General features: G+C 50.6%; 1 protein-coding gene and 1 pseudogene across 1 annotated transcript in view; one reads left to right on the top strand and one right to left on the bottom strand.

The window, feature by feature from the left end:
• The window catches only part of LOC127197747 (inositol 1,4,5-trisphosphate receptor type 2), a 134,295-nt gene that overhangs the window by 63,400 nt on the left and 57,742 nt on the right, over window positions 1–13,153 (top strand). The window contains exons 3-4 of the mRNA XM_051155693.1: window positions 10,875–11,062; window positions 12,372–12,458. Of these exons, the coding sequence (XP_051011650.1) occupies window positions 10,875–11,062; window positions 12,372–12,458 (275 nt within the window). The remainder of the gene's footprint in view (window positions 1–10,874; window positions 11,063–12,371; window positions 12,459–13,153) is intronic.
• On the bottom strand, window positions 6,855–6,986 carry LOC127197849 (uncharacterized; annotated as a pseudogene).

The following is a 13,153-nucleotide window of genomic DNA, read 5'->3' as shown; positions in this document are numbered from 1 at the left end:
CCCCGGTCTCACCGCTTACAGACTCCTGGGCTGGAGCTGGGCAGCCAGGCACTTGCCTGGTATGTGCAAGGCCTGGGGTCCAATCTTCATACAGCCAGAAGGCAATAAGCCACGCCTGCATATATACATGCGTGCATACACACATACACACATACATACATAAATAACCCTGGGGTTTGTGGGTTGGTATCATAGAGATAAATGCTTCTGTTTGGTTTTAGTTATAGAGATTCATTTTTATACCTTTTTATATGTATCTACTTTATATTATATATGGATGCATATACATTCAGTTTCCTTTCTTCTCATTGCCTCTTATTTGTTGAATGAAATTTAGAAACGTGCATTTGATTCCTGAAATCAGTTCATCCATTGCACTTTAGTCGTCAGTGTGAACACAACACAACTAGAATGGGTGTGTGATTGTGTGTGCGTGTGTGTGTCTTCTGATAGCAAATGCCGCTTACCCACTGAAATGGTCTGTTGAACGCTGGAACCCAAACCTTAACCAGAATGTAAATTACCCATAACATGCTTAAATTCTGTTTCTCTTTAAGATCCAAACGACTCTTTCTCTCTGAGTATTTGCTCATTTGGAAATGAATATCAAGGAGAATTAAGATTTTCTAACATTCTCATTGACATAGTTGCACTTATTTTATTACACATAACTAACAGAATTCCCCTGAAAACCCATCATCAGTTTCTTTTGATGTGTCACAAGTGTTGTGCATATGTGTGTAGGTCATGTAGATCCATATAGCACATTGCCACATGGTGTTTATCTGTAAGTTGTTTGTGCTGCACGGCTTTAGTAGGAAGGATGAGAAGCCATTTCTTACTGTCTGGCCAGTGTTTTTCCACCGTCTGTACTTGCTGGCCACATGAAGGAGCTGCTGTTTAATTGAACAGTCACCTCTGTTGTGGTGACAATAGACCTGGCTCTTGCTGTGATGATGAAGTAAAAATTGCAGCACAGAGCTCAGAAGGAGTCTGTTTGGGGACACAGAGCTTGTGGTCTAAGCTAGCTTCAAGTGGTTCTGACTGACCTCAGCAAGCACAGGTAGAACTGAGAAGGACATTCAAGTCAACAGGAAAATTGTGATGGCCGTGACCCATCAGCAGCTTGTTAAGTTGGGACCTCAGGCTCCTGGTTCAAATTCCAGACCAGCTCCGTAGCCCCTCTGTGGGTGTAAGGACTCTGTCTTCATCTCTGTGACCCCAACTAGCATCCAAGAGTGAAGAAGAAATGTCTTGTCAGAATGTGATACTTGTTACTGAGTTTGCTGATAGTCAGGTATGTTGAGGGACTGAGTGTGACGGTAATGTCATTATCATCAAGGTCAGTGGCATAGTTTGGATCCTGAGTGGCCCCTGAGACCCATGTGTAGAAGGCTTGGTCCCCAGCCTGTGGCTCTGTTATAGAATAGAGAGGCCTTGTGGGGCCATGGAAGGAAGGGCAGTTGCGGCTTCATTCCTTCCTGTCTCTCTATTTGCTTGCCTTCTACGATGAGGTACGTGGTTCCCCTCATCACACATGCCCACTGTGATTTACTGTGGCACTACACATCCAAACGCAGCAGAACTTGGACTTATACTAACTGGATTGTCTCAGGCGCCTTGTCACAGTAGCCCGAGGATGCCTAGCACACACAGCCGTTTGCCAGGGCACTCAGAACTCCTGTGTGTGGCTGGCTTGTGCAATGCGTTCTAATCTAGAGTCTTGTTGGGAAAGGCCTTGACAACTCACACTCTGGCGTTTTGCTCCTTTATCTCAGAGAACAGAAGCATGGATTTTATCTGTGTCCCCTCTGAGGTCTAACAATGTTACACAGCCCAGAGCTAAGTTCTCTTCCTTTCAGAGCTAAGTGGCTGGCTAGCCGGAGGGAGGAGACTGCTCTGTGCTGGCCCGCGCTGTGCTCTGATGAACACAGGCCATGTGTGCGTTCCTTCCGGCCTTTGTGACCTCTCTAGGCATGGCCAAGGGTAGCGGTTTGGCCTGATACTTCCATGCTCCAACATGCTGTCCCTGGTAACTTCTCAGCATCAGAGTTTGATGCAGAGGGTACATTTCAAAATGAGTTTCTTAGACTGAAACGTAACAGCAGGGGCTCAGCTCTATGCACACCGTCCTCACAATCAAGCCTGAGGTGAATTGCTCCTGTGCACGGCCCCTTACCTTCCTGTGTCCTACCTAAAGGTGTTCTGACAGCTTCGTTTGTCGCTGGGAGAGGCCGCTGGAGTCAGTCGCATCTCCTTCTAGCGAGAACACTCTCAGAGCCTCGCCTGCCCCACCCGCCGGTCACCTCCCTCCTTGTACAGGGTGTGAACTCCAGGAGAGCGACATTCCCTAGGCAGCATGAGGCCATTCTACAAGGCAGACTGGGAGAGCATTGGGCAGATGTGTTACTTGCTGAAAGACTGGCTTGCTGCTCTGCATCTCTTAAGTTTTATGACATCTTTAAGAAGGAAGAGACTTGTCTTCTTCTGTCTCCTCACTCTTGGCCAACACAAACTGAGATTTACATGCCGGCCTTGTTTAGATTGCTGAGGTAGTTTCTGGGGGGAGGGGGGACAGAAATGACCACGGGGGTGAATATTTTAGGGATGCAAAGAAAAACACTTGAAACTTGAGTAGGCAGGTGTGGGTTGCAGGGTCCCAAGTTGGGGTACAGGGAGGTCAGTTGTGGGCTTGGCGTCAGGCACTGTGGAGTTTCTGCTGTGCACCAGGAGGTTCCGAGGGTCTCCCCTGTCCACAGGTTTGAAGCGAGGCTGAAGCGAGCGCCTTCACGTCCTTTCAAGGCGATTAGGAAAGAGGCCCTCCTGTTGAGCTGTGGTTCCTCTGACTCTGCTGGGTGAGTGACTTGCTGGACGACTGATGCTCCCTGAGAGGCTATGTTCCTGCAGATGGTTGGCCTCCTGGATGAAGGTTAAATTTGTAAAAGAATTAAATTTAAATCCCTTCCTTTTATTTCTGTTTTTCATGATTATCCTGTGAGACAAATTTTTCCTTTTCCTTTCTCCCCCTTAAATTCATTGGGCCTTGAGATGAGGAGGAAGAGGCTGCTGTCTAGTTTAAAAGTAGCACTGAGCTAGTTTATGGCTGCGGAGATCCTTTCAAGTTGACGAACAGACCCAGGAGTGAACGAAGGTAGCTTTAGATTTGGTTTTTGAGACAGGGTCTCTCACTGTAGCCTAGGCTACACTCAAAGACCTGGCATCCTTCTGCCTCAGCCTCTTGAGGGCCTGGATTATGGATGTGAATTGCCACTAGCTTTCTGGACTGCTAGCTTCAACACCGGGGCTGGAAAGGCCTGGGTGAGTCTGTGGGCAGGAAAAGCGGGCCTCTCTGAGGTGCCACCCTCAGTGGCACTGTGACGGAGCCTGCGTGTCCTCCCTCAGCAGCACTGTGATGGAGCCTGCATGTCCTCCTTCAGCGCCACTGTGATGGAGCATGCATATCCTCCCTCGGCGGCACTGTGATGGAGCCCGCATGTCCTATTAACAAGGCAGCAGAGAGTGTTTCCTCTACTTGACGCTGTTTCTTCCCAGAGATGTCAAGAGTTTATACAAGAACACACTGGAGTGTCGCCTATCGAAAGGGTGGACACATTGTGAGTTGAACACTCTTGGGGTGTGTTCAGGTTGAACCCAAGCTCTCTGCTCTTTGCTGCTTAGTCACCTCGAAGGCAGCATTAGTCATTCAGCCTTGCGTTTATGACAGGCTTCAAAGTTCACAGAGAGATTTCACACAGATTATCTTTCTGTTTATCTCAGCAGCCCGGGAGTTAGGCGTGGCGGCCATGATTAACACTTTCATTAGGCAGCGGATTTAGAGTCGGACAAAGCGTCTGACCAGCCAATGATTACTATGTATTTTCTAACATGCTCTAAAGGAGGCAGAGAGAGAAAACTGGTCACACATAAGTGCCGTTCCCCCAATAGCAGCTTTTCCACAGAACGTCCTCGACTGGTGTTCTGTTGTCTGAACTGTCTCTCAGTCCTAATTCTCACGTGCTATTTGCTGGCTTATAAAACAAAATGTCACCCGTGGGAGGCTCCCAAGAGAAGTGAACTAAGGCCCCTGCCGTGAAAGGGCTTTTGTAATGGGAGGCTTTGCCCGTCAGGAAGGATGCATGAGAGCTTGCTCACCTGGCCCACTTCACTCTGGCCTTCGTCTGGCTGCAGCCCCACAGCCACAGGCCCTGTCCATTCCAGCTCAAACCCTTAACAAGCCTCATTGCCGTGGCCCAAGGCCTTTGTGATTGATTATCTTGGAGCCTCTTGCTCCTGTCATCTTTTGAGGAGAGTGTAGCATCCCTTGAGCCTGGAGCCTCTCCCCTCAGGTCCTGACCTCAGCCTGACACTTGCACGCCTCAGCCAAGGCGCTGGCCTTCTTGTATGGCTGTTGGCTCTGCTGCAGCGCCCTTGCACCCGTCTTCCTGTGACTCTTCTTTGGGAAGCCACATGCACTTCTGTCACCACCCTCCCCCCCCCCCCCCCACGAAGCCCAACATGGGAAACTTCACAATGAGTTCCCTTAGGGTGGAACCTGAGTCTTAACACCCAGGCAGACTCCGGTGGGGGGTTACGGTGAGCAAGACTGGGTGGTTCATGTTTTCTCACAGCCACATACTCAGGACTCAACGATGTCTGCACAGACATTTTCCTAGCTTCCCAAAGATGCCATTTCAAAGGAGTGGCATTGGAGTATTCTGAAATTTACAAAAAAATGTATTTTCTCTGTCAAAAGTCCCCTTCCTGATGAACTACGACAGGAATCTGTAGCAACAGCGAGAACTTTTTCTTCTCTTCTCACAAGTGCATGAGTTGATGAGGACGGGCCGTGGGTCACGGCACCCTGTTCCGTGGGACATCGACTGGTGTTTTCCTGAGCCGGGACAATGTGGTTTTGTCACTGGCCTCATATTTGTCAATAGAACTTATATCATTTAACCCGCAGATGTTCCTTCAGGGTTTCTTAGTTGCTTAGTCTTTGTGCTTTAAAAGCTTTGGGTGTCCCTCTTTGTAGCCGCTAACTGTAGGAAATACTTTCTGATCCTTGTAGGATGCACTGCCAAAGACAACGTGTCTCAACTGTAGCCTTTGGTCTTCACACGCATGTGTGCCAGGCACTTCTGAGTCACACTGCAGCTGCGATGGTCTTTCAGCCTGGGCTAGGAGGTGTCTATTTTCTGCTCCGTGTCAACTATTCATTCTTGGCCTGGGATTGTATCTTAGTGGATCTATAAGTTTGTGCTTGCTCAGCATGTTCAAAGCCCTGGGTCGAATCTTCAGCACCACCAAACCATATTGGTATTTTTAATTTTTTAAAAACTTTTTATTGGTTCTTTTGTGAGTTTCACCTCATGCATGCCAGTCCCACTCACCTTCCTATCCCCTCATGTCTGCCCTTTTGCCCTTGCAACCTCCCTCTGCAAAAATAGAAGACACACATACAAACAAACAAAACCACAGCATAGCAAACATCTCGTCTTGAAGCTGTATGTCACAGTGTGCCCCACAGTATAGCCCTCTGCCCACACATCTTCACTTGCAGGCAAATGTTCATGGCAATGAGTCATCGGTCTGTTTCAAGATCTCTGGCTTCTGTGATTTCCCAGTTACTCTGTTGTTGTCCTGTGTCATAGAGATCCTGAAGCTTTGGATCACCAGGACTGTCCCTTTCACATGTCCCAACCATTTGTGGATGATATAGATTTGGGATGGGCCAACTCAAAGCCCTGGATCTAGGCCTGGGTGGTAGCTGAGCTGGTCAGTGCACTGACTCTATCTTATCCACACCACCAGGGTGAGCTCTCCAGCACTGCTCTGGCTAGGCTACTCAGTGCCACCATCACCAAAAGGCAGGGCCAGCTTTCTGGCTTTCATCCCCTTGGGGCCAGATCTCTGGTACTTGGAACTCCACTGTGCTCCCCTGTCAAGGTGCATGGCCCACTCTGCCAGGTCTTACAGCCTGCCAGGGGCTGGGACAGCTCTCCTGCTCTCACACCCTCGGGGCTGGCTCATCTGTGCCTTTGCCATGAGTGTCAGCTCTCCTGTGCTGTCCATGAGAGGGGCAGGGCCTGCTCTCCAAGTGCTGCAGCTGGTGAGGGGCAGGATTAGCTCTCCTGCACAGAGGAGCCTGTAGGCAGCTTTCCTGACTGCCAGAAGTGGCAAGGTGGGGGGTGGACATCACCTCTGCACCCATAGCACCCCAGGGCAGACAAGTGTCAGGGTCCCCTCTCTCCTACTCATGCCCTCGGGGCCAGCTCACCCACATTCCTGCCATCAGGGCCAGCTTCAGTGTGCTGTCGCCCGTGAGAGGTGGGGTCAGCTCTCCAGAACACCATAGCCAGTGAGGGCCAGGGCCAGTTGTGCACAACCCCTGGACATACACATGGCCCCCAGTGGCTGACCTAGCCTGGGATGTACCCGTGTTTTCTAGTGGCAATGTAAGCCATGGATATCGGCATCCACCCCTGCTGCTGCGTAGCCATGGACATGGCCCTCAGCGGCAGCTCAGGCGGGGATGTCACCATGGACCCAGGTGGCAGGGCCGGCCACTCACAGCAGGCTACTGCTCTCCACCCTCGAGTCTCCATCTCCATCTCTCTTCACAATGCTCAAGCTGCTCCACTTCTTTCTCTCCCATCTGCTCATCGCATACTTGCACACTTTGGTGGCTCCCACTGCAGGCTGGCCACATGCCGGTGGCCCCAGCTGTCTGGCAAGTTGGTATCTATGGCCCACCTGTGCCGTGCACCAGCGTGTCATGTGGGTGTCATGGCAATGTTTAGGTGTCTGTCTGTCTTTTACCTCCCAGGCTGTGCTGCCTGAATTCGATTTGATTTTTCTGTGTCCTATGTATAAAACAGCTTTGGCCATCAAGCTAGGATGAACAAAGTACTGCCATCTACTCTTTCTCTGACTGATGTAAGAAAAACACCACCACCAAGGTGTCTCTTCGCTCCTTGCCAGGGGACCATATTAGTATTTTTAAAAATCGTGTGTGTGTGTGTGTGTGTGTGTGTGTGTGTGTGTGTGTGTGTGTGCGTGCGTGCGCGCGCGCGCGCAGTATCTGTGGAAGCCAGGAGAGGGCATCAGATCACTTGGAACTGGAGTTAAAGGTGATTGGCTGTGATTCATCCAATGTGGATGCTGAGAACCAAACTCTGGTCCTCTGGAAGAACAGGAGGTGCTCTTAACCATCGAGGGCAAGATGACTTTACTGTGTAAGGCTCTCTGTGCAGCCTGATGACATGAGTGTGATTCCTGGAACCAACTCTCACAAGTTATCCTCTAGCCATCACAGAGTCCAAACAAACAGACAGACAAATAAATACATGTATAGATAATTTATTGTGTAATTTAATGTCTTTTTTTTTTTCCTTAAAAATTTTAGTCATACTCTCTGTCTTAGTCAGTGTTCTACTGCTGTGAAAAGACACCAGGACCAGGTTATCTCTTACAAAAGAAAACAATTAATTGAGGGCTTGCTTACACTTTCAGAGATTTAGTCCATTATCCTCATAGTGGGAAAATGGCAGCACACAGGCAGATGTGGTAGCGGAGAGTTCTACATCCAGACCCACAGGCAGCAGGCTGAGGGGTGTGGGGGGCTGGGCCCGGCTTGAGCATTCAAAACCTGAAAGCCCAACCCCTAGTGACACACTTTCTACAACAAGGCCACACCTCCTAACCTCTGTCAAGTACTGCTGCTCTCTAATGGTCCCATGGGTGCCATTCCTAATCAGACAACACCTTCCACGATCATTTTATACCATTAGAACAGTCGGGAGTGTGGCTATTTGGGATATTTGAATCTACAGAGTTTTGTTTTCTTGATACACATTTGAAAAGTGAGTAATTCTAAGTAGTAACACATTAAATAAAGCAAGGCACATTTTCAAAAGGAATTTTAAGAAGTATTTATTTATTTATTTAGGTAGTTAGTTATTGGTTTTTTAAGACAGAGTTTCTCTGTGCAGCCCCGACTGTCCTGGAACTCACTCTATTTACCAGGCTGGCTTTGAACTCACAGATCTGACTGCTTCTCCTTTCCAAGTGCTGGGATAAAGGTGTGTACCACTTTGCCTGGTTTGTTTTGTTTTTCTGAAACAGAGTCTTTTCACATAGACCTGGCTGATCTGGAACTTATTATGTAGAATCGGCTGGCCTCGCACTCACAGAGATCTACCTGTGTCTGCCTCCTGATTGCTGGAATTAAAGGCATATGCTACTATGTCTGATAGAATTTTTTATTTTATATAAGTGTTTGACCTGTATGTATACATGCCTGGTGCCCAAGAAGGTCAGAAGAGTGTGTTAGATTCCCAAAATTGGGGATACAGTTGGTCATGACCCACTATGTGGGTGCTGGGAGTGGAACCTGCCTCCTCTGCAATAGCAACAAGTGCTTTTAACCACTGAGCCAGCTCTCAAGTAACGTTAAAAAAAAGTGTGTGTGTGTGTGTGTGTGTGTGTGTGTGTGTCTGTGTCTGTGTGTAAGAAAAGTAGAGATGCTGTTTGGGTCCTGGTTTCATTTACTGCTTTATCTTCTGTGATGGAAGTGTTAAATAGGATGACCTGGGAGATGGCCTGGGAGATGACCTGGGAGATGACCTGGGAGGTGACCTGAGAGGTGACCTGGGAGATGACCTGGGAGATGACCTGGGAGATGACCTGGGAGATGGCCTGGGAGATGACCTGGGAGATGGCCTGGGAGATGGCCTGGGAGATGACCTGGGAGATGACCTGGGAGATGGCCTGGGAGATGACCTGGGAGGTGACCTGGGAGATGGCCTGGGAGATGGCCTGGGAGATGACCTGGGAGATGACCTGGGAGATGGCCTGGGAGATGACCTGGGAGATGGCCTGGGAGATGGCCTGGGAGGTGGTCTGGGAGGTGGCCTGGGAGATGACCTGGGAGATGACCTGGGAGATGACCTGGGAGATGACCTGGGAGATGGCCTGGGAGATGACCTGGGAGGTGGCCTGGGAGATGACCTGGGAGATGGCCTGGGAGATGACCTGGGAGATGACCTGGGAGATGACCTGGGAGATGACCTGGGAGATGGCCTGGGAGATGGCCTGGGAGGTGGTCTGGGAGGTGGCCTGGGAGATGACCTGGGAGATGGCCTGGGAGATGGCCTGGGAGGTGACCTGGGAGATGGCCTGGGAGATAACCTGGGAGATGGCCTGGGAGATGACCTGGGAGATGGCCTGGGAGATGATCTGGGAGATAACCTGGGAGATGGCCTGGGAGATGACCTGGGAGATGGCCTGGGAGATAACCTGGGAGATGGCCTGGGAGATGACCCGGGAGGTGGCCTGGGAGGTGACCCGGGAGGTGACCCGGGAGGTGACCCGGGAGATGGCCTGGGAGATGGCCTGGGAGGTGACCTGGGAGATGGTCTGGGAGATAACCTGGGAGATGGCCCGGGAGATGACCTGGGAGGTGGCCTGGGAGGTGACCTGGGAGGTGACCCGGGAGGTGACCCGGGAGATGGCCTGGGAGATGGCCTGGGAGGTGACCTGGGAGATGGCCTGGGAGATGACCTGGAAGATGACCTGGGAGGTGGCCTGGGAGATTTGTCTCCACACTTGTCTGTGGGGGACTATCTTGACTGGTGAGGTGGGAAGCCAAGCCTTCTGAGGACTGGGATCCTGGGCTGTATGCAGAGGAAGGGCCTGAGGGGCATGCAGCTGGCCCTGTCGTCTCCCTAACAAGAGTGTTCTGCCACTGTAGCTGGAAGGGCGTTTAGCGAATTGTAGCCTTGGGAGCTGGTCTCTATTTTATATTAACATCACCTCGTGATCCTTTGATCCCACTGGCCTTGGCAACGTGCTCGGCCACACTATTCCCATTAGCAGAGAATTACCACCTTGCTCGTCTGCTTGTGCCATGTCTCTACTGTGGTCACCTGTGAATGCCATCTCCACATATTTAGGTGTTTGTCCCAAGACTGCAGTTTTGGCCTTTGTTTTGTTTGATTTTTTCCCCCCTCTTATTACACTGCCTCTCAGATTTCCACTCCGTGTTGACCCTGGGTATTTGGAGCCTGGGGGGCTGGATGGCTGCAATGGTCCAGTGCTTGTTATTTCTTGTGACCAATATACTGGCCATGGATAAGAAGAGACAGAAGCCCAGTGTGGCCTTGAACTCACAGCCTGCCTGCCTCGTCCTCAGAGTGTGGACTCAGGGTGTGGATGACTGTACCCAGCTTTGTTCTGTTCAGTTTCCCACATCAGAACCCAGCAAGCTGGGCATGGTGGCCAGGCCTCAGTCCTAGTGCTGCCAAGACAAAGCAGAGAAGGAGCAGGAAGTCAGGGGTCAGCCTGAGCTACACGGGACCCTGTCTCTAACATTCAAAGCTAACTAAAATAAGAATTGCCATGTGCTGCCACCGCATTGCTTTCATCTGGCATGAATTTATCTAGCTAGAATGCTAATGAAGAAGGCTCTATTTTAATGAAATCCAAATAGATATTTGAAAAGGAAGCTATAAAGTGAATTAAGAATTGTTCAGAGGGGCTGGAGAGATGGCTCAGTGGTTAAGAGCACTGTCTGCTCTTCCAAAGGTCCTGAGTTCAATTCCCAGCAACCACATGGTGGCTCATAACTATCTATAATGAGATCTGGTGCCCTCTTCAGGCGAGCAGGTGTACATGCAGGCAAAACATTGTATACATAATAAATAAATAAATATTAAAAAAAGAATTGTTCAGAGGATGACTGACATGGCTTCTTCATGGCCTCTTCATGGCCTCCCAAAGGCTAAGCGATACCAATAATCCAAACTGGGCTTACGAAGGGTCTGCAGGTGGTGCTGGGAATCGGTAGTCACCGCCTCTCTCTATTGTTTTCCCAGACTGCCTTTTCAAGGTGTGCCCTATGAGTCGGTACTCCGCCCAGAAGCAGTACTGGAAAGCCAAGCAGGCAAAGCAAGGCAACCACACGGAGGCTGCGCTGCTGAAGAAGCTGCAGGTGAGGCTGCCGCCTTCTTTCCCAGGCCAGGAGCGACCTGAGGGCAGAGATCGCAGATGGAGGAAAGGCACAGTGCAGTTCTGGGGAGTGCCAACTCATTTCCTGGCTTGTGGGTAGCACACCCCACTGTTATTTTAAGGTGTGCTGGTCTAATTCTAAGCTTTTCATGAAACTGAAAACAAATTAAAAATCACCTATTAAGGCTAATTGTATTTTATTCCATATAGTACCCCCCCCCCAACAATGGTGGAAACAAAGGACAATTTTTGTTTGTTTGTTTGTTTGTTTTGGCTGAGTATGAATTTGATGGTATTATATCACCTCTTTTGTTGGCTTTTTTTTTTTTTTTTTTTTTTTTAAGGTAGGGTTTCTCTGTGTAGCCTTGGCTGGCCTGGACTCATCACTTTGTAGTCCAGGATGGCCTCGAACTCACAGAGACCTGCCTGCCTCTGCCTCCTGAGTGCTGAGATTAAAGGTATGCACCACCACTCCCAGCTCAGTTCTGCATCACTTAAATGCCAGGTACTCTTGGAATTCAAAGCTATACTTTGAGGCCTCAATTCAGCCACTTTTCTGATAGCGTCATGTTACATAGTAGAATAGTTCCTAATTCCACAGAGCCTTTTGTTTAACTGAAACTTTCAGATAGAAAGAGACCACCCAAGATAGATTTGGCTGTATTCGGCATAGATGGCAAAGTTGCCAAATTTTGGGTATAGGGATCCAGGTGCCCTCGGTAACAGGAAACTTCCTTGCTGGGCGTTGTGGCTGATGTGTTTAATCCCAGCACTAGGGAGGCAGAGGCAGGTGGATCTCTGAGTTCAAGGACAGCTTGGTCTACAAAGCGAGTTTTAGGACAGCCAGGGCTACACAGAGAAACCCTGTCTCCACACCCCCTCTCATCGCAACGTTGGCACCTTGGATTATAGTCATTTCACCCTCGTCCCCTCACCACCTCCCGCTCCCCAGCAAGGCAGCCAGTCTGATTTGCCCTTGTTACTGAGAGCAGCTTGTAAGCCATGTCTCCTGGCTGCTGTGGCCCCAAACTGAGGCACCGGCCCCACGCTGAGCCCCTGGCTACAGGCTGAGCCCCTGGCCCCATACTGAGCCCTGGGCCCCACACTGAGCCCCCCACACTGAGCCCCCGGCCCCACACTGAGCCCCCGGCCCCACACTGAGATCCCGACCCCACTCTGAGCCCCTGGCCCCACTCTGAGCCCCCGGCCCTACACTGAGCCCCCGGCCCCACGCTGACCCCCCCCATGCTGAGCCCCCGGCCCCACGCTGAGCCCCCCACGCTGAGCCCCCGGCCCCACGCTGAGCCCCCGGCCCCACGCTGAGCCCCCAGCCCCACGCTGAGCCCCTGGCCATCCTCTTGCAGCACGCCGCCGACCTGGAGCAGCGGCAGAATGAATCGGAGAACAGGAAGCTTCTAGGGGAAATCGTGAAGTACAGCAACGTCATACAGGTAAGCCGCTCCATTTTGTCCCCGGAGAGGGAAGCGTTGGATGGACGTGTGCCAACACTTGGGGTACTGTGTCTGCTCTCTGGGGGCTTTTTCAGGGAGCACCCACCTCACCATGTACGTATCGAAACACCTCGCTCCGGGCCTGCAAGCCCAGATTGTGGGAGACCCACTCAGGAACACAGAGAAGTGGGTGCTGGCTGGGTGCCTACGTTACCACACGGTGCACAAGGATTTCTAAGGTCCATAGGAAACAGCTGCTCAGATGACCGGGCTGGTGCTGGATGTTGGGGACGTATCTTTTCCCTTGGTAGAGGGGAAAGTTTTCCAATTGTACCTTCAGCAGGAAGTCTTACCTTGGCTCTCACTCTTCATGGTTAATGTGCAAAACCCTGATTGATCTTGGCTGCGTTCCTTTCCCTTGCTTCGGAATTTTTAATTATTTTTTGGCGTGTGCCTGTGTGTGTGTGTGTGTGTGTGTGTGTTAATAAGTTCCCCTCATTCTTCCAAGAAGAAGGTGAGTCCTTTTCCAAGAAACACAGCACCCTGGGAGATAAAGCCCTGGTCACTGAGGAGGCAGATGGGTGGTTGGTGAGGTCAAAGGTGAGGCTTGTTTGGAAAGCTTTGTTAAACCCCCAGCCCGGAGCATTTCTGCTGCTGCTAGGCCACCAGGAACCACCCTACCCACTCCCCGACAG

This window comes from Acomys russatus, chromosome 13, assembly GCF_903995435.1.
Source record: "Acomys russatus chromosome 13, mAcoRus1.1, whole genome shotgun sequence".
In the NCBI taxonomy this organism is placed as follows: Eukaryota; Metazoa; Chordata; class Mammalia; order Rodentia; family Muridae; genus Acomys; species Acomys russatus.
Note: the sequence above shows the minus strand (reverse complement) of the source record. Positions and strands in the feature narration are given on the sequence as shown.